Below are 24,499 nucleotides of genomic sequence, written 5' to 3'. Positions count from 1 at the left end.
TTGGCTCTTGGTTGGATTTGCATCACAAAGCCAAGAGTTGTTGGTGTAGGCGTCCCTTCTCACAAGCTTGGAGTAGATTATGAGATTTCCATTAAAGCTTGAGAAGGAGAAAGAGTCTTCCTTGCTTCTCACATGAGATTGTGTGAGTGTGTGAATGATAATGCCTTCCAAAATCAGCCCCGGCCTCTCTCTCTTGATCGACCCCTCTTGCATTTTACTCATGCTGGCATCCCATTGGACCCTGTCACAAAGCTTAGCCAATGATAATTAAGAAGCATAAGTGATAGCCTTGTGACATGTGCCTTCATTTCCCCTTTTGTGAGAGCTTTAGCTAATTAAATATTGCAATTAAACTCTCATTGGACCCCTTAGTCTTCTGGCCAATAGGAATCAGACAACCATTTAGAAGACTATCCAATAGTCTTTTAAAGAGCTTAATTTCTATTGGTTCTTTTATCAAGTGTTTTTAAATGAATTAAACTAAATGTACTTTAGCCTAGTTCTCATTGGTCCACCTCTATGGCCATCCAATAAGAATTGAATGCATCATGGGGGCATTTGGGCTAGGGAGCTGACATGTGTCCCCTATTCCCTTTGTGTAAAGGGAGCCTGCTAGAGTGTGTGTGTGTGTGTGTGTGTGTGTGTGTGTGTGTGTGTGTGTGTGTGTGTGTGTGTGTGTGTGTGTGTGTGTGTGTGTGTGTGTGTTTCTCTCTCCTCCTCTACAATCTGAGCTCGCCCCCTCCTATCTAGGGATATGTGAAGACTTTAGGGTCTTCACATAAGCATTCAATTTTACCTAGAGTTTGACCATTGGACATAACCTTTGAATTTTGGAACCTTAGCTTTTTGGAAGTCTTAATGGGCTGAACCTTAGGGTCTGTTAAACCCATTGTTGCACATTGTTGTTTTGAAGATGGACCCCCCTTTGGATCCCTATTGTGGCCGATCTGCCAGCTTAACCAATATTCTAGCTTTTTCTCCCCCCGTACTTTCCCATATTAAATGATCAGTTTAACATGAGAAAATCATTTAGGAGAATTAGATATTAGTTATCTTGACATTACCTCTCTCTTGAATCATAGTCATCCTCGACTATGGGGTAGAGAAGATAAAGCCTATTCATTAGTCATTTTTCTAGCGGGTAGAGGATCCCTATTTTAACCTACAACATCGTTCTAGAATGGATGACTAATCCATTTGGCGCTTGAGAGCCTAAGATGCTGCAAGCATGTCTGCACATTAGTCCTATCAATCTTCCATAGTAGAGTGACAAGCTCTACTTGGTGTTTGGAAGACGTCGTCTCCGCAAACTTGATCCTAAGCATGCATACTTCTTAACATTTTTGCGCAATAAAGAAAAAGAGAGTCTTATAAGAAAAAAACTTTGTTCATTTTAAACATTTATACATTTGCTTACTCTAGGGAAGCATTGTAAGCATTGACAAGGTTTAGGTTAACCTTTAATTGTATGCCTTGCATCCATCTAGCATCTTCAAAATGAAAGTTCTTAAAGTCAATAAGATACTGTCGGATAATCTTATTGCCTCTCAATACCTTGTCTTCATGTCAAAGAATGGACTCGGGTTGCAGCACCTCTTCTTCGTCCTTGATCTCCGGTGGGTCTTCAATAGTTGGTTCTTGAGGTGGCTCTCCTTTGTAAGGCTTCAATAGGCTCACATGGAAAGCATTTCGTATGAGCCAATGACTGGGCAACTTGAGTTGATAAGCCATGTCATTGATTGGTCTAAGAATCTGGAAGGGACCATAGTACCTTTTTGCTAACTTAGCATAGTATTTTTTGTGTCCCGTAGGATTCTTGCCCGTCGTGTGCCTTAATTGAGCCTTGGAAAATTTAAGCAAGACTTAATCATTTTCTTTAAAGTCTTGGGCTCTTCTGTGCTTATCAGCAACAGCCTTTTGCCATTGCTGTGAGATAGAGATAGCATCCTTAATCTTTTGGAAAGATTCTTATAGGTCTTGGATATACTCATCTACAGTGAAGATCTTCCCGTGTAACTTAAGTAGTAGGGGACTTTTGGATCTTCCCTCAATTACCTCGAAAGGTGCTTTTCCCATGGAGGTATGTACAATATTATTGTAGTCATACTCCATCAAGGGTAAGTACTTCTCCCAATGGGACTTTGATATACTTCTGTTACGTAGGCTTTTAGTAGATCAAGAATTGTTAGGTTAGCTATTTCACTTTGGCCATCCGTTTGCGGGTGATAGGCCGAAGAGAAGTTTAGCCTTGTCCCTAAATTCTCAAAGAGACCCTTCCAAAAATTACTAGTCATTCTAAGATCTCTATCCGACACTATGGACATTGGCAAGCCATGGTACTTGAAAATATGTGATATGAAGAGGGTTGCCATTTGATGGGCTTTGATAGTCTTTTTCATAGGTATAAAATAAGCTTGTTTGTTGAACATGTCTACTATCATCCATATTCCCGTATTCCCATGGATAGACTTGGGCAATCCAAAGATAAAATCTATGGATATGCTTTCCCATGGGGAATTAGGGATTGGCAAACATTGAAGCAATCCAGGCTGCTTCCCTCTATCAAACTTCGTCTTTTGGCATACCACACATTTAGAAACATACTCTTTTATTTTTTCTTTCATGGTAGGCCAATAGAAATATGTTTCAATCCCTTTTAGGTTAGATTGAATCCCTCTATGTCCCACATAAGGAGGAGCATGAGATTCATACATTACTTTCTCACGTAGTGAGTTAGTAATGCATAGTCTATTGCCATAGAGAAGATAACCATCTTGTAAAGTAAATGGTTCCTCTTTCTTCCCTAGTGCAAGGGCTGAAATCACATCTCTAAAATCGAGATCAAAGGCGTACTCATCTATCATAGAAGATAGATCATTGTGAGCTGCTATGGAAACTACATTCACTCTCGCCCATCTTGAGAGTGCATCTGCTACTTTATTATGCTTGTAAGCAATGTGAGCAATATGAAAATGAAATTGTGAAAGGAAATTTTCCCACGTCATTTCTTTGTCAAAGAGCTTGGTCTGCATCATGAAGTACTTAAGGATTTGGTGATCCGTCCGCACAATGAAAGAAGTCCCCAATAAATAGTGCTTCCACAAGTCCAAGGCATGTAGAACTGCAAGGAGTTCCTTTTTATATATGCCTAGATCTTGCTCAATAGGGTCGCACCTTCAACTTTCATAATCTATGGCATGCCCTTCTTAAAGAAAAATAGCTCCAAGGCAATCACCACAAGCGTCACATTGGACCTCAAATGGATTTGAGAGATCCGGCAATGTAAGCAGAGGTTGAGAGATAAGATTTTCTTTAAGATTTTTGAAAGCATTGTTCTCCTTGGAAAACCATGTATACCTAGCAATTTTCTTTGTTAGGTCATGTAATGGTCTCGCGATTTGTGAGAACTTTTCTATGAAGCGTCTATAGTATGCACACATATCTGTAAAGCTTCTTAGTTCATGAAGATTCCTTGGATTAGGCCATCTTTTTATTACCTCTAGCTTTGATGGATCCATTTGGATGACATTTTGAGAGATAATGTGACCTAAATATTGAATCTCTTGTAAGAAAAACTCACTTTTCTTTTGATTAATATAAAGTTTATTCTCTCTAAGACTTGAAATATTACTTGGAGGTGTTGCTTGTGTCCATCTAGTGAATTAGAGTAGATGATGATATCATCAAAGAACACTCCAGGAAAGGTTCGGTGAGGCCTGAATAGCTTCTCCATCAAGTGGTTAAATGTGGTTGGTGCATTGGTCAAGCCAAAAGGCATGACAATGTATTCATAAAGACCAAACGTTGTGCAAAATGCGGTCTTTACAATGTCTTGATCAACTATCCTTATTTGATGGTAGCCACTTTTTAGGTCAATTCTACTGAAGTAGGTTGACACTTGTAGCTTATCAAATAGGTCTTCTACCCGTGGAACAATAAACCTATTCTTGATAGTGATCCTATTTAGTGCTCTATAGTCGACACACATACGATATGTTCCATCTTTCTTTTGTACTAATAACATGGGTGAGCAAAATGGAGATGAGCTAGGCCTAACCATGCCCTTCTCAACTAACTCATGCACTTGCCGTATAATCTTCTACTGCTGAGCTTGAGAAACTCTATAAGGAGGTTTATTAGGCGGTGAAATTCCTGGAAGAAGTTCAATTGCATGGTCATCATTGCCTCATTTAGGAGGTAGTTCACAAGGGATATCGTCAATAAAGACATCTTGAAATCCCTTGAGAAAATTAGATAACTCTAATTCCTTGTGATTATTTATAATTTCTTTTGCTAAAGCACTAGGTTCATTTTGAGAATCTTTAACAAAAATCATGTACACGGAAATAGAGCTCTTTATTGACATATTGAAAGCTTGCATATGTACAATGGGTATGGTGTTACCCAACTCCTTAGCATCTATGTACATATCTTTCTTCTTGAACCTAAAATAGATTTTCCATTCAGGGAATTTAACATTGGCAGCCATGTGATCAAACCATGGTGCCCCTAGGATTACATCCTCATGCTTGAGAGGAGAGATAAAGAAGTCCTCTTTGTCCACATGGCTTTGGACATGGAGCCTCAATTTCCCAATTAAGGGAGTAACTGAAGCTTCTTGCCTCTTGAAAGCACCATCGGCGGGTAGGACATCTCCCATCTCATAGGCTTGGATGCCTATCTTGGTGTCCAACTCTATGGATATGAAATTGTGAGTAGAACCAGGGTCAAAGAGAATAAAAGCATCATGTTCTCTTACCTTTACCCACGCATGGCATAGAGGAGATCCTTTGTGCTGAGCTTCCTCTTCTTGGATTTCGACCAAGGTAGCTCTAAGAGGCTCATTTTTTGTATTCCTGTGGGGGCAAGCACGATAAGCATGCCCTTGCTCCCCGCACTTGAAACAACAATTATCTTTATGATAACGCTCAAGCTCTTCAGTGGAGAGTTTATTTTTGCCTTTATAAACTCCCTTCTCCTTATCTTTTTTGTTGTTGGCATTGCCTTTAGGAGACTTTTGGACATTGTCCTTCCTCTTAGGCTCATTGTTACGATACTTATTCTCCGTGGGCTTAAGATTTTTCTTAGCCCCTTGTTGGAAATTGATGCGTGAATTAGCCACCATGATATGGTGTATGACCGCAGATATGGTGCCGGCCTTTGGGAGTTGACATACTCCACCATATCTTCAGCTAGACCCAGCAAAAAATTGTTGTTTCTGCTCTCCAAAATCCATCTTTTTGAAGATAGTGTCTTTGAGATGTAAGTCCCAAAACTTGTCTACATATTTGTGAATTGATTTGTAGGGAGAAAGCTTCAAGCTTTGCCATTTGGTGAGTACTTTGTCTTTGGCATCGGTAGCCAAAAACTGCTTCATGATAGAAGCTCTTAAAGCTTTCCATGTCCGTGGAGCTTCACCGTTTACCCATAGGCTAGATCACCATTGCCTGGCAGACTTTTGAAAATGCATAGCTACATGTGTAGCTTAGAGGACTCCGTGAATCCCTCATCTCTAAACATCGCATCGAATTGTTGGATAAAGGCCAAGACTTTGTCCATAGCACCAAAGGTGCCATCGTAGGTAAGGAAAGAGATGTTCTTTCCTCCGTCTTTGAACTTCTTGAGCTCTTCCATGCGGAATAGGATTTCCTATGGCCTCTTCTTTTTGGTGGTTCGAAAGTTGCACCATCACTTTCTTCAAAGGAGGAAGAATTTAAGGAGGATGGAGAAGAGGGTGACCTCTTTCTCGCCTTTTTCTTCCCTTGTTCCTCCTTGTCTGCACCAATAAGAGGAAGAGAATGAAGAAGATGGAGAAGAGGGTGACCTCTTTCTCACCTTTTTCTTCTCTTGTTTTCTATCATCCCTCTTTGAATTATGGTGTGGATGTGTGCGATGGTCTTCTCCGTTTAGGGGGTGTTGGAGAGCGTTTTGCCCATCGTCTTTGTGGAGCCATCTCCAACGTTGTGGCAGGTGACTCACTTCTTTCTCATTCTTTTGGTGGGGTCTCTTGAGTTCTCCTTTGAGAAGGAGATGAGTCGTCAAGTAGTAGATTTTTGAGCCCTTTGTATGGATCCTCTTCTTCTTCCCGAATCGGAGAGAGGCCTCTTTTGGAAGTCTCACAAGGAGGCTTCCTAGGTACTCTCTCTTTCTTGGTGGGGAATTTGGAGAATCCGATGAGAATGTAGCTGTCGTTGCACTTCACTCATGGCTTGTTGAAGCCTAGAAACAAGGTAGTTAACAAGCATAGTGGCATCATTAGTAGCCTGCTTATTAGCAAAATCAAAGCTATCAACATTAATTTCACTCTCTTTACTATTGTCAACCATTCTAACAACTTTTAGGTGTAAATTTTTTTAGGTGTACTTTGGCACTTCAAGCTCTAGTTGCTACTCTTCTTAACCCCTTTAGAAAAGCACTCAAGCTCCTATACCCGTGGCTTGAATATCATTAATTGTAAGAATATAAGAGAGGGTCTTTCAACACAAAAATAGTACCAGCTCCTGTCAAGCTTCTTATAGTTCAATGTGGTTAAGCCGTAGGAGAGTCCCGTAGGACTCCACTATTAAGACCATAGCTCTCGACGGTGATGCCCCGTTATCTGCACGAAGCAGGTGCAGTGCAAGGCTCAAAAATCCCTATTCTACTTACTCAATTTCAATTAATAATACCAACCATTTATAGTTAGCTTGAGGACCTCCCTTATTGAGCAAGAAAAGAGAAACCTTGTGCTTTGATACCAATGTAACATTTAATGGCCTAGAAACTTGTGTGTAGTGAAAAATAGCATAAACATAGTGAGCATTTCATTAGAATAGATTGCTAATGAGCATAGCAAGAGTGCTTGGATGAAGAAAGCAACAAAAAGCATAACACCTAGTTAGATAGGCATGAACAATACTTCAAAAGAGAGAGAAATTAAGCTATTGACAACAGTTGAGGACCGGATTACATGGAGCTGGTCCCCTCTCCAAAAGGCTTTGTATTATAGGTTTCCCCCATCAAGGGAGACATTTTACAATACAATACTTTGTGTTACTTCAATAACTTGCTGGTGCAATGAAGATGGAATCTTCAAGCACCATACTCACAATTATAAAACACAACATCAATTCCCTCACGGTCTCAGACCCAAGACCTCACATACCTTTGAAGATGGTGAGAGCTAGCGGGGTATGAGAGTAGATTGAGAGGAAGAAGGAGTATTCTTACGATAAAGAAGTATATCTCCTCACATAATCACTCATAAAAGCTTAGCATAGCTTAGTAATTAGCATGGTAGAGGAGAAGAGCATGCATTGAAGCTTGGCTCTTGGTTGGATTTGCTTCACAAAGCCAAGAGTTGTTGGTGTAGGCCTCCCTTCTCACAAGCTTGGAGTAGATCATGAGCTTTCCATTAAAGCTTGAGAAGGAGAAAGAGTCTTATTTGCTTCTCACATGAGATTGTGTGAGTGTGTGAGTGATAATGCCTTCCAAAATCATCCCCCTCTCTCTCTTGGTCGACCCCTCTTGCATTTTACTCATGCTGGCATCCCATTGGACCCTGTAAAGCTTAGCTAATGATAATTAAGAAGCATAAGTGATAGCCTTGTGACATGTGTCCCCCTTTCCCCTTTTGTGAGAGCTTTAGGTAGTTAAATAATGCAATTAAACTCTCATTGGACCCCTTAGTCTTCTGGCCAATAGAAATCAGGCAAGCCATTGGCTTCTGAATGCTCATTGGACCCCTTGGAAGACTTTCCAATAGTCTTCTAGAGAGCTTAATTTTTATTAGTTCTTTTATCAAGTGTTTTTAAATGAATTAAACTAAATGTACTCTAGCCTAATTCTCATTGGTCCACCTCTATGGCCATCCAATAGGAATTGAATGCATCATGGGGGCAACTAGGCTAGGGAGCTAACATGTGTCCCCTTTTCCCTTTTTGTAAAGGGAGCCTGATAGAGTGTGGGTGTTTCTCTCTCCTCCCCTACAATTTGGGCTCGCCCCCTCCTATCTAGGGATATGTGAAGACTTTAGGGTCTTCACATAAGCATTCATTTTTACCTAGAGTTTTGACCATTGGACATAACCTTTGAATGTTGGAACCTTAGCATTTTTGAAGTCTTAATGGGATGAACCTTAGAGTCTTTGAAGCCCATTGTTGCACATTGCTCTTTTGTAGATGGCCCCCCCTTTGGATCCCTATTTTCCCTCGTTTGGATCTTTACTATGACCGGTCTGCTAGCTTAACCAATATTCTAGCTTTTTCTCCCTTGGTACTTTCCCATATTAAATGATCAGTTTAACATGAAAAAAATCATTTAGGAGAATTAGATATTAGTTATTAGGACACGTTGCATATCACTCACACAAGATTATCCTCCCCTCAAAACACACTAGGGTGAGACACACAAAAACACAACCCTTCCTTGAAGACAAATCTGCCTCCCCTAGGCACAAAGGGCGTAGGCATACACACAAGTCCCCCCTCACACACATAGAGGGTAAGGTAAAATTGAGAGAATGCTCATATCACATTTTGTTTGTTGTTTTTTGGAGGATATTCTTTCCCACATACTGCAAAACTTGTTGTAATATAGTCATTGTCCTTGCCATATGTTGATGTTGTTGTTAATGTTTTGATCCAATGTAGAATGTGAAAATTCAAAAGGAAGACACAATGTACATATATGTACAATGGAGGGAAAATCCACGTGGGAAAAAACCCTCAACTTATTTATGATATGCAAAAGGATGTTTGAATATGTTGGAGAATGTCCCCCAACTGCTATCCCTTCGTCTTGATGTTGTGAGCTTCGTCGTGTGTCGATGCTTTCTTTATCATTTTCATGTTGATGTTGATCTTATTTATTCATGTTGTTGGTCCGTTCTGACAAAGATGCAGTCTCCATGGAAAATGGAGTAAAATACACGGACATTGCAATAGTGGTCGCTCGATTGCAAAAATTTAGAGTTTATTGCAAGAGAGAGAGAGAGGGGAAGAGAGAACTTTTATTGTGAAGCTCCTCTTCATTGGAGTTAAGCCACTCTTCACACTAGAGAAGGAAGAAATGTATATCCTTGCCTTCGTGTTAATGTTTTGGCATTGATGAGGGACTGAGCTTTTGCTGCTGCAGAAAATACCCTTGTTAAAGAGCTTGCACTGAAAAACTCAAGGCCCCTATGATGTGGGAAAGGGTCCTTTAAGGGTATGGATGGACTTTGGGTGACAGGTTGAAGTAGTTCGTGGGAATGCACCTCGCTCAGAGACTTTAAAGCTCAAAATTTTGTCTTAAAATACCAACATGGAAAGAGACTCTAGACCCAAAGGGTCTTTGGAGCTTGGCCACAAGGAGTAGGCCGGATTCAGCGTGAGAAAGGGGTCTCTACAGCTTGGACATAGATAGTGACCAACTCCGACTCGAGCTAAAACACATTGGGTAGCCAGAGTTAGTGACACAAGGCCGACAATGGTTGTAGTTGCAGGGGCAACAGGTGGATGATGAGGAGCACCGTCCTTGCAAGCTTGTGATGTGAGCATCACAATACATGTAGGGCGAGTGAGGTTGCAGAGAGAGATGAAGGTAGTGAGAGCAAAATTGCAAAAAAAAATATGGCTCCATTGCTATTAAGCGGATGTCAAAGGCCTTTTAAACTCAATTAAGCGCTCTTTCTTGCATCCAGACAGCTTTCTATTGCTAGAGAAAATGCACGGTCTTCCTTCCTTCCTTCAAAGAAACATTTAATGAAGTTTTTGGCTTGAAGGACACACTCACACACACAAGTGTACACACCTAACAGTCTCCAAAATTAGTTACTAAGAAAACAAATGAAGGCTGTAATCAGTGAGATTTCAAAGATCTAATAGGATGTCCAAATGATATGCATTTTTGGCAATTGGGATCTTTACTAAAAACCCCTCTAGAAGCACTCCCCACACACACATTTTTCACAAAAGTAGTTTCAATGAGAGAAATGGTAAATTGCTAATGCGAAGATGTAAGAAAGTGAGTGAAAATGTTCCACAAATTGATCTAATTAATGATGCAAAGGACTCTAATCACTTCCATTCTTTCTAATTCTAACAATGTGGGTAGTAGCACTTCAATAGTACATATCCCATCATTAATAGAGTTCAAAAGAAAAACGATTAGTGTATGCAGTGTGCAATGCAAATTTTGATTGACAATTACGATGGCGAAGAGAGAGAGTACGCCAATGTAATCTAGCAACCACACACACACACTGATCTCATTGTGTGGAGTGCAAAGTGCAAGAGCTCCATCTCTGTCGGGACAAGGGCAAGGCCAGGAAGTCATGGACTGGGGCAAGGGCTGGACTAGGCAATGTGGAAAGGGAATCCAGCTAGGGCAAAGGGCTAGGAGCTTGGCCTATATAGTGGGAGGTTGGGAGGTGGATTCCAGGCACTAGTCTCTCCTAGTCTTACACTGGTATCAAGAGCAAGGGTTTTATTCTAGGCAAGAGGGGTGGGTCGTGGACCACTACTTTTCTTAGCATGCCATGCAATCTTTGCGAAGGAGGGAGTTGGAGGCAGGCATGGCCACTTGCTAAGAGAAAAAGAAAACACACTCAAGGAGCGTGTGCAGGCGACCTTGGTCAGGAGAACACCACAGGGTCAACCATGGCAAAAACGGGCATGTTTTAGCTGGCTGGGGTCGCGCTGGCCTACTGAGGCGAACCAAACATAGGCCAAGCACCCTCGAGCAACACCAGGCGTGTTATCTCTCTCCCCTACTCGTTCTCGCCGTTGACAGAGCGTTGTAGTCCTTTTTTTCCACACGACGGGCGCCCAAAACTCTAAGGGTTATTGGACAACAAGATTTTTTGGAAGCTGGTTGAAATTGTTTCCCAGACACCATACGTTCTTGGCAACGTCATATGGGTGCAGATGTTTTGACTCCTGTTTAAGGCTATTTGGGAGAAGCCAATATGGTGATTGGTCTTCTTGCAACTATTTGCTTTGAAACCTTCCGCTGACTGCAAGAAATCTAATCGGTGCCCTTGAATGGGTGAATTTACGGTTCACTAAAGCTTGGACTACCAACAAAATTGCCGATCGTTTCAAGCTTGGAGCACGAAAACAATTAGCACGTCTAATTATCGGTTGCGGTACATCCTACATCTACGGGATTCTTTCTCGACTTCAGGTATTTTTCTTGCTATTCCTTCCACTGCACTGTGTCGCCATGGATTCAAATATCAATATGACTTTTGATTTTGAGCATCATACGCCTGATCCTGTCCATGATGGCTCGCGGCGGGATACTCTCACGGAGAGTGCCCATGACGCCACGGTGGGTGACGACGCATATGAACTACTTGATATTCAAGAATTTCGTGCACCACACAAACATCATTAGTCGCACTGTGTCGCCATGGATTCAAATATCAATATGACTTTTGATTTTGAGCATCATACGCCTGATCCTGTCCATGATGGCTCGCGGCGGGATACTCTCACGGAGAGTGCCCATGACGCCACGGTGGGTGACGACGCATATGAACTACTTGATATTCAAGAATTTCGTGCACTTTAGACACACATATTAGTCATGGAAAGAAATTTTGCATCTTTAAATGAAAACAACACTAAATTATCTACATTAGTGATACAACTTACGCAGCAGGACAAGGGCCCTATTGCCACATGCATGCATGAGCACGCTGCTACACAAGGGCAAGGCCCTTCTGATCATGGACAAGGTCCATCTACTGATGCTTTGCACACTCTCATTGCAAAAGAGGTGGATGAGTTTTTGAAAAACACCAAACCACCGACTTTTAAAGGAGGAGACCGAGATCGCAATAAGGATGCAGTGAATATCTTTCTCTGCAAGTGGGATGGAATTCACGCCTTACGGCGTACTCCGGACACAGTTAGAGCACTGCAAACAAGAAAAACTCTGGAAGGCAAGGCCTACAAGTGGTGGTGGATGTCTCTCAAGGAGATTAATATCATACCACAGAGTTGGGCAACCTTTGAGGCTATGTTTCGCAAAGAATTCTTGCCTACAAACGAGGCAGATCGCAATTGGACGGCTTGGGACACGTGTTCCATGCGCCAATACCCATCATTACTTGAATATATATCTCACTATCGGGATGTTATCCTCAAGTTGGAAGGACTAGACACCTTTCAGCAAGTACGTGGGTTTATCCACGGTCTGACGCCAGAGCTTAAGAAGCACGTCAAGACTTGAGACCCTAAAACACTTGAGGAAGCCATAGTGAAAGCACACATTCATGAAGATCCACATGAAAAGAAATCACATCATAAGCACGTACCTGCTAATACACATGGTAATACATTCAGTATGAGCACAATAAAAGGAAATTTCTAGTAGCCAATTCTGAAGCAGCTAAAAAACCCAAGGAGTCCAAGGGTCCTCTCTCTCTTGAGGATTTTGATAAGGCTAAAAAAGAGAAATTATGTTTTCAATGCTTGGGGAGCGGTCATGGCAAAAAGGATTGTCCCAAGGGGAAATTTGATGTTCATGGCAAGGAGAAAGCAGTGCACATGGTGCAACTGTTGCCTCTTGAGTCTTCCTCATGATTCTCTATAGTGGAAGTAACACACACCGAGGTGGTGCATGAATGTTGTCTCACAGCTTCCATGTGGCAAGAGACCTTCGGACCACGTGAGTTAGTACGTATGCACGGATCTCTGCAAGGGCACAAGGTGTGCATCTTGGTAGATGACGGTGCTACTCACAATTTCATCAATTATGGATTGGTGAGAAAACTCAAATTGAGTCAAACACCGAGTACTCACCGCTACAAGGTAGCAATGATGAATGGATATGATGCCGAAATCTGGGACACTCAAGTCCGAGTTGTATCGTTTGAAGTACAAGGCTACTCCACATCCTTGGATTTTCAGGTTATGAACATGGAGAGGGCAGACGTGGTCCTTGGTAGGGAGTGGTTGCATAGCCTAGGACCATCACTGAAGCGTAGCTATGAGCACAACAGCTTGATGTTTGAATCCCATGGCGCACATGTGTTGTTGTTAGGAGAGAAGGATGTACCTTCTTCACCATTGATATGTACAGCTAAGCTCATTTCTGATAATGAAATAGATCAAGTTTTATTGTGTTGCTCATTGTTTCATTTTCTCTCTAACATTGAATCTGTTGAACATTCCTCAGTGCCACATGCTTCTCTCTCATCTCTTCCAGTAATGGCTACTTCTCAACAAGCAAAGGTTGCTAGTGATTTACAAAATTTATTAAAGGAATTTTGCGATGTTTTTCCTAATGATATGCCACCAGGATTACCGTCGACACAATCAGTGCAACATAGCATCGATGTGGTTGCAGGCAGTAAACCTGCCAGTAAACTACCCTACCGCATGAGTTACTCTCAAGCTACTGAGGTGGAACGTCAGCTTGCTAACTATCTTAGCAAAGGGTTTATTCAACCCAGTTCTTCACCATGGGCTTCTCCTATCCTGTTAGTGAAGAAAAAAGACAGTAATATGCGCATGTGCGTAGACTACCATGGCTTAAATGCGGTTACTGTTAAGAACAAGTACCCATTGCCATGCATGGATGAGTTGCTCAAAAAGCTCACTCATGCTCGTATTTTTACAAAAATAGGCTTGCCGTAAGGTTACACCAAGTACGTATTCGACTTGTTGATATACCCAAAACTGCATTCCGAACAAGGTTTGGACACTACGAGTTTTTGGTTATGCCTTTTGGGTTAACCAATGCGCCCGCAACATTCATGACACTTATGGATAGTGTCTTGAGACCGTTCTTGGGCAAATTTGTCATTGTTTTTCTCGATGAAATTCTAGTATACTGTGCTTCTGAAGAAGAATACTTATGACATCTAAGACAGGTGTTTGAATTGTTACAAACAAATCAATTATATGCCAAGGAATCTAAGTGTGATTTTTTGAAGGAAGAAATTCACTATTTTGGGCATGTTATTTCAGCTACTGGGCTACATATGGATCAATCCAAAGTGGATACAATTCGGTAGTGGCCTTCTCCTAAAAATTTGAAAGAGTTACAGATTTTTTTAGGATTTGCAAGTTTTTATTGAAGGTTCGTTAAAAACTACGCTAATATTGTTGTTCCCATGACAGACCAACTAAAAGGCAAAGGCAAAGCTTTTTAGTGGGGACCCGCTCAACAGCATAGTTTTGATACGCTCAAGGATGCATTAGCTACAGCTCCAATATTAGCTATTATAGATCCTTTGAAACCATTCGTTTTGGAAACGGATGATTTTCTAAAGAAGAAGTTTCCCACTTTTGTTTTCAAGGACGAAAACTCTTCCTTAAGGGGGGAGTAATGTCAAGACAAGGGCAAGGCCAAGAAGTCATGGACTAGGCCAAGGGCCGGACTAGGCAATGTGGAAAGGGAACCCAGCTAGGGCGAAAGGCTAGGAGCTTGGCCTATATAGTGGGAGGCTGGGAGATGGATTCCAGGCACTAGTCTCCCCTAGTCTTACAATCTCCTTCTCCAAGCTTGTTGAGAAAGTGAGAGCCTACACCAACAATCTTGGATATGGAATGCAAATCCAACCAAGAGCCATGCTTCAATGCTTAAGCTTTCCATCTTCTTCATCTTCATTACTATTCTATTATGCTATGCTAAGCAAAAAGAGTGATGATAAGTGAGGAACTATTTCTTTCTCCTATAAATGATTCTTTTTCCTCTTCCCTACCCACATTCCCCGCTAGCTCTCTCCACCTTCGAAGGTGTTTGAGGCCTTGGGACTGAGGCTTGGGATAGTTAATGCTTTTTGCAAATTTTATGCTATGCTCGTTATGCATGAAGCTTTCCATCATCGTAGCATCACCAAGGTCACAAGGAACACAAAGATTGTATTGTACCAAGTCTCTTTTGATGGGAGAATCTATAATACAAACGCCTTTTGGAGGGGGATTGGCTCCAAGTAAATCCGGTCCTCAAGTATTGTCATGTTCTCTAAATATACTCTCTCTTGCAAAAGTATTGTTCATGCCAAATCAATTAAGTACTATGTTTACGTTGCTACCATCAATTAAGTTCACCCTCTATGTTCTCAAAGCGATCTCACAAAAATGCTCACTCTAATTCTCTTACATAGGCCATTTCCATTACAAGGGATTTTTGTAGGACATGAGATAAAATTCCATTCTAACTTCAATGGATTGGTGATCAAATCATGTGTTTGCTTTTGCCTACTATTTTTCTTTTTGGCAAAAGAAGGGTACAAAAAAGCTGAATTTTTTTCATTCTGCGGACCTATCATCAAAGTTTCTATAGTCATGCTCAATACAAATACTATATACATGTCTTCTTAGTTCCCTTTGAGCCTTTGGATTCAAAAGGAGCCATGGAGAATGTCAAAAGAATCACAAATCTCTTACCAAGTGGAGCCTTGCGGACAGATAAAGTGCTAAATACAACAAAAATGAAAAAAATGGGTTTAGCATTATGACCTATCGAATCCAATAGAAACTACTCGATATCTAACTAGATTTGAAGTTTACAATTAGATATATTTATTACCTACAAAATGCACACAATTAGCCTAAGAAACTAGAAATATTTAGAAAGCTATACTTGCTACACTAAAATTCTCGTATTCTTCTGCAATTGAAAAACTCAACCATTGTCGTCTACTATGCTATATAGCATATTAGGTACCCCAAACTCAAGAAAGAGTAGTTTTATGTTACATGTGCCTCTTACATAATCAAAATTGCATTTGGATATCAAGAAAGCCACCAAAAAAAATCATAAAAGTGCTAAATTTCTAAAAGACAGGACTAGGCAATTTTTGTAATTTGGTCATAACTTTCAACTTTGACTTTTAAACCTTCCTAGAAGCATCAAACCATGTTGAGGACTACTAAGGCTAATCCTCTAGTAATATAAAGCTCACTAACATGAATTTTAAAGTGGCACATTTGCACAAATTTGAAAAAAAGCCAAAATAGCGCCCGTTTTTCCACACAATTTAGGCTCAAAACTGTTGTGCAAGAGTAAGGTTAATGGTGAGATTGTTGGGCTCCAGGCTATGGGGGATGCCGCCTGAGAATCACCATGGCTAGGAGCGTGCAAAGATGATGAGCAGAAGAAGCGAGAAAGAGAGAAGTCGATACACAGAAGAGTAAAAAGAACACGCTACTTTTGTTTGAAGTATAGCCTTACATATAAAGGCAAAAAATCCATGCACCACTTGACTTACAAGTAAAGTTGATCTGCATGCTCTAGAGCCTGTACCCACGAGCTAGACACCGGACCTTGGATATTCCCATAACTGGGCTTGCATACCCAATAAACCCCCCCCCCCCTTTCAAGCCCAAACTACTGACAATGGACTCGAGACAGACCATGGCAGAGTCCAATCACCTGAAACCATGAGTAGAAGTCTCCCCCTTGACTATAGCATAGGTGTGTGTGTGTACTTCCCTCAAACAACCATCAGTGTGAGACATACCAGAACTCGACCAAACAACAAAGGGTGGTCTTACCACTTTTATGTGGCAGTGTCTATAACCTGTACAATTTTGACATGATGACAACTGACAAGCATGACAACAACTGACAACAAATAATGTAGAAGGAGGCTTTGACTGAAAATTTATGATGGTTTTGACAATAGACAAAGGTTGACAAAACTATGATACTAAACTGGCAAGAATAGTTGGTGCAAAACTTATACTGTAATCTCGAAGGAGATTCTTCTTTGTTCTTGCAATTGTCGATGTGTGTGAACATGTCGTAAAGCTTGCTTGGAACTTGGAATATGCCTATGCACCGCATGTATTGCATTTGCAGGCTATCACTTTCTTGATCTTCAATACCAAATAAAGCTTCATCGATCATAATCCCAAGAACCTGCCTTGATTTGACACTCACTGGCACATGATGCATGTCATACACCTTTGCTTGGAATGACCACATGGTTATACCATTGGACATGTTGCTGAGCAAAAACTTTCGGTTGCTTTCGTCTTTATCTTCAAATATTTATGAGCCAATGTGTTACTGGAGTCAATGTACTATTGAGTTAATGCACTTACACCTTGTCGAGTGGGAATACCCGCTTGTGTAAAACCTCAGGACCAAATTGGGTGGTCACTGCAATGTGAAAATCACAATAAATGACAGCAAAAAAAAGCAAGTTTTTTGCAGCAGCCGAAACAGGGCGTGGATGGAGAACTTGGCTTGCAGCAGGCTGAGAAGGCCGAACCAGGGCTTACAGATATGTCGAAAGTTTTCCACAGGGCCAAGACGAAATGAATGAGACAACCCTCGTCAGATTTTGTGCAGGTCCAAATTCAGGCTGCCCCTCTGCAAGCGGTTGTACCCGCGCTGTGTTGAGTCGAGAGCCAAGGTTTGAGCCAAAGCTCTGATACCATATGTTGGGCTCGAGGCTATGGGGGATGCCACCTGAGAATCACCATGGCTAGGAGCGTGCAGAGATGATGAGCAAAAGAAGCGAGAAAGAGAGAAGTCGATACACAGAAGAGTAAAAAGAACACGCTACTTTTGTTTGAAGTATAGCCTTACATATAAAGGCAAAAAATCCATGCACCAGTTGACTTACAAGTAAAGTTGATCTGCATGCTCTAGAGCCTGTACCCACGAGCTAGACACCGGACCTTGGATATTCCCATAACTGGGCTTGCATACCCAATAACCCCCCCCCCCCCCCCCCCCCCCCCCCCCCCCTTTCAAGCCCAAACTACTGACAATGGACTCGAGATAGACCATGGCAGAGTCCAATCACCTGAAACCATGAGTAGAAGTCTCCCCCTTGACTATAGCATAGGTGTGTGTGTGTACTTCCCTCAAACAACCATCAGTGTGAGACATACCAGAACTCGACCAAACAACAAAGGGTGGTCTTACCACTTTTATGTGGCAGTGTCTATAACCTGTACAATTTTGACATGATGACAACTGACAAGCATGACAACAACTGACAACAAATAATGTAGAAGGAGGCTTTGACTGAAAATTTATGATGGTTTTGACAATAGACAAAGGTTGACAAAACTATGATACTAAACTGGCAAGAATAGTTGGTGCAAAACTTATACTGTAATCTCGAAGGAGATTCTTCTTTGTTCTTGCAATTGTCGATGTGTGTGAACATGTCGTAAAGCTTGCTTGGAACTTGGAATATGCCTATGCACCGCATGTATTGCATTTGCAGGCTATCACCTTCTTGATCTTCAATACCAAATAAAGCTTCATCGATCATAATCCCAAGAACCTGCCTTGATTTGACACTCACTGGCACATGATGCATGTCATACACCTTTGCTTGGAATGACCACATGGTTATACCATTGGACATGTTGCTGAGCAAAAACTTTCGGTTGCTTTCGTCTTTATCTTCAAATATTTATGAGCCAATGTGTTACTGGAGTCAATGTACTACTGAGTCAATGCACTTACACCTTGTCGAGTGGGAATACCCGCTTGTGTAAAACCTCAGGACCAAATTGGGTGGTCACTGCAATGTGAAAATCACAATAAATGACAACAAAAAAAAGCAAGTTTTTTGCAGCAGCCGAAACAGGGCGTGGATGGAGAACTTGGCTTGCAGCAGGCTGAGAAGGCCGAACCAGGGCTTACAGATATGTCGAAAGTTTTCCACAGGGCCAAGACGAAATGAATGAGACAACCCTCGTCAGATTTTGTGCAGGTCCAAATTCAGGCTGCCCCTCTGCAAGCGGTTGTACCCGCGCTGTGTTGAGTCGAGAGCCAAGGTTTGAGCCAAAGCTCTGATACCATATGTTGGGCTCGAGGCTATGGGGGATGCCACCTGAGAATCACCATGGCTAGGAGCGTGCAGAGATGATGAGCAAAAGAAGCGAGAAAGAGAGAAGTCGATACACAGAAGAGTAAAAAGAACACGCTACTTTTGTTTGAAGTATAGCCTTACATATAAAGGCAAAAAAGCCATGCACCACTTGACTTACAACTAAAGTTAATATGCATGCTATAGAGCCTGTGCCCACGAGCTAGACACCGGACATTGGATATTCCCACAACTGGGCTTGCATACCCAACATAGATCAATATTCCAAAAAAATGAAGTTTTTTCAGCTCATAAGGAAACTTTGTGGATATATAGCACCTAGAAAGTCAGTTTCAAACTCTTCAAATAATTCAAGCAAAATGGTCATTTAACAGGACATAAAAGTGTCCCATTACCAACCTAGTGCTAAGCAAGGCTGGTTTGTGCTAAGTTCACGGGTCTTCTAGAAATAGGGCAATGGGCACTTAGAAGAGGAGGTGGTTGGCTGGAGAAAGGACGTGTGATGCCCCTTGCCCTTTCAACCCATGTCCAACTTACCTTCTTTGTGAGAAAAGCTGGAGAAGCGTGTGTCAAGGCTCTCCAAAAACATTTTCTAGACAACGAAAAACAAGGCCCACTTTCCTGGTTTTTATCAAGTTAAGCATTTGCCGATATTTATACTAAGGTGGTGGTTATCAATAACTCTGCTTGATAACTATGCCTCATTCATGGTCATGTGCTTTGTAGCTATGTTGATTTTTGGAATGGTTGCAAAAGTACGCGAGTGAGAAGCCTTCAATGTTAAGCATGAGACGTACATGGTGTATTAAATGCTAAAATATGTGGGTACAACAGTGATGTGGATGAAACCCATTGCATGGAATTTCTTGCACGTAAAGATGGACCCCATTGCAGACGCTCCGCTCCTTGGGTAGCCTCCACGTGCTAGTTCAACTAGTCCCATGTGCTAGTAAATTACAAACCAGTCCATAAGTGTGCACGTGTGACCATGAAGATGGCATGGTTGCCTTCACAGATACATTTTTGGGCATACTTATCAGTAACCATACCTCATGTGACCATGCCCTAAGACATGGCAAATCTTAGTCGTTTTCTTCAAGGCAAGCTCGACATCTTGCTAGGACTTTGCAATTTTAGCTCGTTAAAAATGAACTAAACCCCATTTTTTTGCGAACAGTCGTGTGCATTCTTTGGGCCTTTGTAGGATGACCTAGCCTAATCATGTCAGCCTAGAGCATCGAGGCCTAAGGGAGGGCTCATACTGCCGAGCAGCCCTCACCTTTTTTCATGTTTGACCAATGTGCATGAGCGTTGTTAGAATTCTGGTTCACACACCCGAGGATTGCCTTGTTTTTCCTACTTGCGTGGCAGCTGACTCGTGGACAACTACGACAAAGGGTGTTCCGGCATGCTCATGCCGCCCATGGGGAGGAAAGGTGAAAAACAACCAATCAACGCGTGTGCATTTCTAACACGAGAGATGGAAAGGTAGCGTCGACAATCAAAGGCGAAGATGCAATGTGAACTACAAATGGTTCAATCTCAAACTTTACAGACGACCAGGTGGAAAAGTGTTGCTTTTCTTGTACACCGATCTCGACAATCCTAAACCATTAGGATTCTTCCCACTTACAGGTCTTTAAAAAATTGTGCAATTCAAACTGTTGATGGTAGTTGAATATATCATAAACAATAAACTATTGGCAGCAAGCAAAGCGTCAATGAAAGGAAAGTGAGAGGAAAGTGAGAGTAGCCCTATGCTGCTGATCGATGCCAATTGGAACTTTTGTAGCGAGAGCTGATGATGGGTGGTATGTCATGGTGACATGGCTGCTTCTAACTTGAGAGCTCTGCTTGTGCATTTATAGGTACAGGGCTTGCAGCTTGGGCTTCAATCAACGAGCCCGCCGCCCCTCCCCTCCCCCCGCCTGCGTGCAAAATCAACATGGGCTCCCCTGCAGAGAACTGCCAAACTGACGATGGCACTATTCCCCTCCTTACCCCTTACCGCATGGGGCAATTGCAGCTCTCTCACAGGTATACCTCTCTCTCATGTACAGGAGTTTACTTTGTTGTTGTTGTTGTTGTTGTTGTGTGTGTGTGTGTGTGTGTGTGAGAGAGAGAGAGAGAGAGAGAGAGAGAGAGAGAGAGAGAGAGAGAGAGAGAGCATTGAGCAGTTATTCAGAGGTCGGGATGATTAGTGTCGATTTCACGTTGCTAGCTTGGCCCTTCAATCACAAGGCATCAACTACTATTCTTTAGATCATGGAAAAGTCTGTATGTGGGCATGGTGCTTAGATCTTGCTTATCCACCTTTGCTAGCTTGATTATGAAAAAGTTATGGTATGGGCGGGACTCTTCAACCTAAGCACCTTCTAGAGGCAAAGCTTTTACAAGCTTTTGCATAGAGGCGAGGTCGGAATGGACATAAGACACGTGAGAGAATATGTTTTGCCCAGTAGCCTCTTATGCTTGTGCTCATTTCTTCATGGCCTTTACAGCATGGTTGGTTGATTTTGTGAAGAGATTTCATTGGTACATTTTTTCTAGCAGAGTGGTGCTTGCTCCCCTCACAAGGTGCAGATCCTACGGCCATGTGCCACAGCCGCATGCTGCTATTTACTACTCACAACGTGCAACCCCTGGGGGACTTCTTATTGCAGAGGCTACTGGAGTTTCTGATACAGCACAAGGGTATGTTTTCAAAGTGGCTAAAAGCACATTAACCTTGTATGTTACTTATGCTTGTTAGTAGTTTAATGCCTACAAATTGGGCGCACGGTAAATTTTTTGCAAATCAAATCAAAATTTGTCTTAGCTTTCGGATTTAGATTCCCTATTTCAACTTTCAAGACCTTGCCCCCTCAGCAAAATGGTGTTGTTGAGAGGAAGGAAAGGTCCATTATAAAGATGGCACGACGTATGGTCAAAAGCTAAGCTTTGCCACATGGCCCAATTCAATTTTATGCTGATTAACACTGTCCTTGGACATGCTTTCTGGTAGAAGCTAACGTGCTTTTACCCAAGTGTTATTTTCTATTTTGCTTCATTAGTACATGGCAACATGTTTTCTGGTTAGAACTTATAACTGAAACCGAATCTGCGGAATAGGTATCCACATGCGCCTGGAGTTTGGACGCAGGAGCAAGTAGAAGCATGGAAGCCCATTGTCAAAGCTGTGCATGATAAGGGAGCCTTCTTCTTTCTTCAAATTTGGCACGTAGGTCGTGTTTCTAACACAGGTATAAACTCTCTCACTCTTTGACTAGCCATTCTTGCTCTTGAGGTATAGCTTTCAATGTTGTGTGAACAATGGTTGTGTTTCAATGTAGCGTACCAGCCCGGTGGTCAGCCCCCTATCTCACCGACAAACAAGAAGGTTAGTGGGACACTATTGATGCCCTCAGGTACGGAGTCCGGAGAATATTCGGAACCCAGGGCCCTGGAAACCAAAGAAATCCCGCTTATTGTCAATGACTTCAAGATGGCAGCAAGGAATGCCATTGCTGCAGGTATTTAATTAGCATCCTTCGAGCCCACATCGTGAATATTGCCATTGCCTACATGTTATCATATGTACATATACCGAATACGCATCACTTATGTGTGGGTTGTATGCGTGCACTTGCTTACACAGGCTGCATGTGTGGTGATGCATGACGGTTACATACGCTAGCTTTCTGCGCATTTCGACTTTTTATGTGCATGCTAGAGCAAGCTTGTGATGATGAGTTGATGCTTTGAATTCATGATTAGGATTTGATGGGATTGAAATCCATGGTGCCCATGGCTACCTAATTGATCAATTTATGAAAGATGGAGTCAACGATAGAACGGACCAGTATGGTGGCTCTCTGGAAAACAGGTGCCGGTTTGCTCTTGAAATTGTCGATGCCATCACTGAAGAGATTGGCCCTCAGCGAGTGGGAATTCGTTTGTCACCATTTGGGGCCCATTCAGACTCACCTGATTCAAACCCAGAAGGACTAGGTGTTTACATGGCCAAAGCTCTAAGCAAGTACAACATTCTTTATGCCCATTACATAGAACCTAGAGTGAAATCAAGTTTCGTAGAAGTGGAGTCACACGCATCACTCGCATCAGCACAGAAGGCCTTCAATGGCACGTTTATTGTTGCCGGGGGGCACACTCGAAAGAGTGGCAATGAAGTCATTAAGACCGGTGGTGCGGATTTGGTGGTTTATGGCCGCTTGTTCTTGGCGAACCCAGACTTGCCAAAAAGGTTTCAATTGAATGCTCCTCTAAACAAGTACATCCGAGCTACGTTTTACACGCAAGACCCCGTTGAAGGTTACACAGATTATCCCTTTTTGGAGAAAATGGAGGAAGAAACTAAGCCAAGTATCTCCGATGAACATGTGAAGATCAAAGAACATCTCAAGTGTCCATTTATTGAAAATGGTGGGCATGCGAATAACCACTAAATGCCATCTTCAATTTTATGCTTTTGGTGATGCATTGCGCATTGAGGATGTGGATTCGCTAATGTCAATTATAATTACCCTCACCATCTAACTTGTGTTGAAATTTTTTGTTATTCTTGTAAATCTTATAGTCTACCTAGTCTGGTAGGTTCAAATGAAGAAGGCAAGTAGGTGGATAAGTACTAATCTTCTTCCCTTGTGAGGGATGAGGGTTGTCATATATGGCTTTAGTTGCATGTTTGCATAACTAAGCATTAGTAAACCTCAAATAAACATTCACTAGGTGCAACCAAGTCTGCCTTTTTTGAGGGGTTGTGTTTAGTTTAGACTATTCTAACCTTATGAAGGTATATATATGTGTGTGTGTGTGTGTGTGTGTGTGTGTGTGTGAGATAGGAGGAAGATGAATTATGACATCCTTTTAGTTGCATGTTTGCAACTAAGCATTAATAAACCTCAAATAAACAGTCAATAGGGGTTGTGTTAAGTCTAGACTTGCTTTCTCAATTAAAAAGGCAAAGCTTTCCGAGGAGGAAGATGAATTATGACATCCTTTTTGAACAAACTTATAGAAAGATGCTCCTTTCTATACAAACTTATAAGAAGATGGCACAAAAGCATTAAAAACAAGATTCAGCATTAAAAACAAACAATAATTTGAGAGTATCCATTTACAACCATCACTGCCTTATCTTTAAAGCTAAACAAATTAATTAAAAATTAGATTTGTTTTCCTTTTGTTCATTTAACATGTGCACGCAAAGAAAAACAATGATATGTTCAAAAATCAAGTCACTTTGACGAATGACATGTTAAAGAATTAAAAAATGTGTAAATGTAAATTTTGTTTCTAAAGCAAAGTCTCCCTCTCTCTCTCTCTCTCTCTCTCTCTCACACACACACACACACACACACATCCTCCCCAACGTGCCTACATGCATAAAAGGCCTCATGAGAAATGAGAGCATTCAAAATTAGCAAGAATTTAGTGATTTTAAATTCCATACAAATTAAATCAATCAAACAAATTTACTATGAAATGGTGCTTTATTTTGAATGACAACAAACCCATAATATCTTCACAATGTGAAATGAAAGAATAAAACAGTTGACATTCCTATCATGAATGCTTAAAATAAATCCCACAAAGCTTCTTTTGGACAAAAGAGAAATATTTCCTGCACATCACATTAATGATTATTTTTCTCAATCACCATCCAAAGCTCATTATCATTTTGGACTTAACAAAAAAAAACCCTTCATATAGTCCTTTCTT

General features: G+C 41.5%; 1 protein-coding gene across 1 annotated transcript; it reads left to right on the top strand.

Moving 5' to 3' along the window:
- Window positions 1–20,601: 20,601 nt before the first annotated feature.
- Window positions 20,602–23,314, top strand: LOC147457609 (putative 12-oxophytodienoate reductase 11). Its single transcript, XM_086512486.1, has 5 exons — window positions 20,602–20,815; window positions 21,332–21,472; window positions 21,890–22,020; window positions 22,111–22,290; window positions 22,535–23,314. The coding sequence occupies exons 1-5, from the start codon at window positions 20,724–20,726 to the stop codon at window positions 23,221–23,223; spliced, it is 1,233 nt and encodes a 410-aa protein (XP_086368612.1). The 5' UTR covers window positions 20,602–20,723; the 3' UTR covers window positions 23,224–23,314.
- Window positions 23,315–24,499: the final 1,185 nt, after the last annotated feature.

This window comes from Adiantum capillus-veneris, chromosome 5, assembly GCF_014529385.1.
Source record: "Adiantum capillus-veneris isolate H3 chromosome 5, ASM1452938v2, whole genome shotgun sequence".
Lineage (NCBI taxonomy): Eukaryota > Viridiplantae > Streptophyta > Polypodiopsida > Polypodiales > Pteridaceae > Adiantum > Adiantum capillus-veneris.
The sequence above is the reverse complement of the archived record's forward strand: the minus strand, read 5'-3'. Positions and strand labels throughout refer to the sequence as shown.

Bases quoted from the DNA above. Each gene is read 5' to 3' on its own strand.
- LOC147457609 (XM_086512486.1), top strand. From the start codon at position 20,724: ATGGGCTCCCCTGCAGAGAACTGCCAAACTGACGATGGCACTATTCCC. The intron at 21,473-21,889 runs GTATGTTTTCAA...TCTGCGGAATAG, and splicing joins GTTTCTGATACAGCACAAGG to GTATCCACATGCGCCTGGAG. The intron at 22,291-22,534 runs GTATTTAATTAG...ATTCATGATTAG, and splicing joins AAGGAATGCCATTGCTGCAG to GATTTGATGGGATTGAAATC.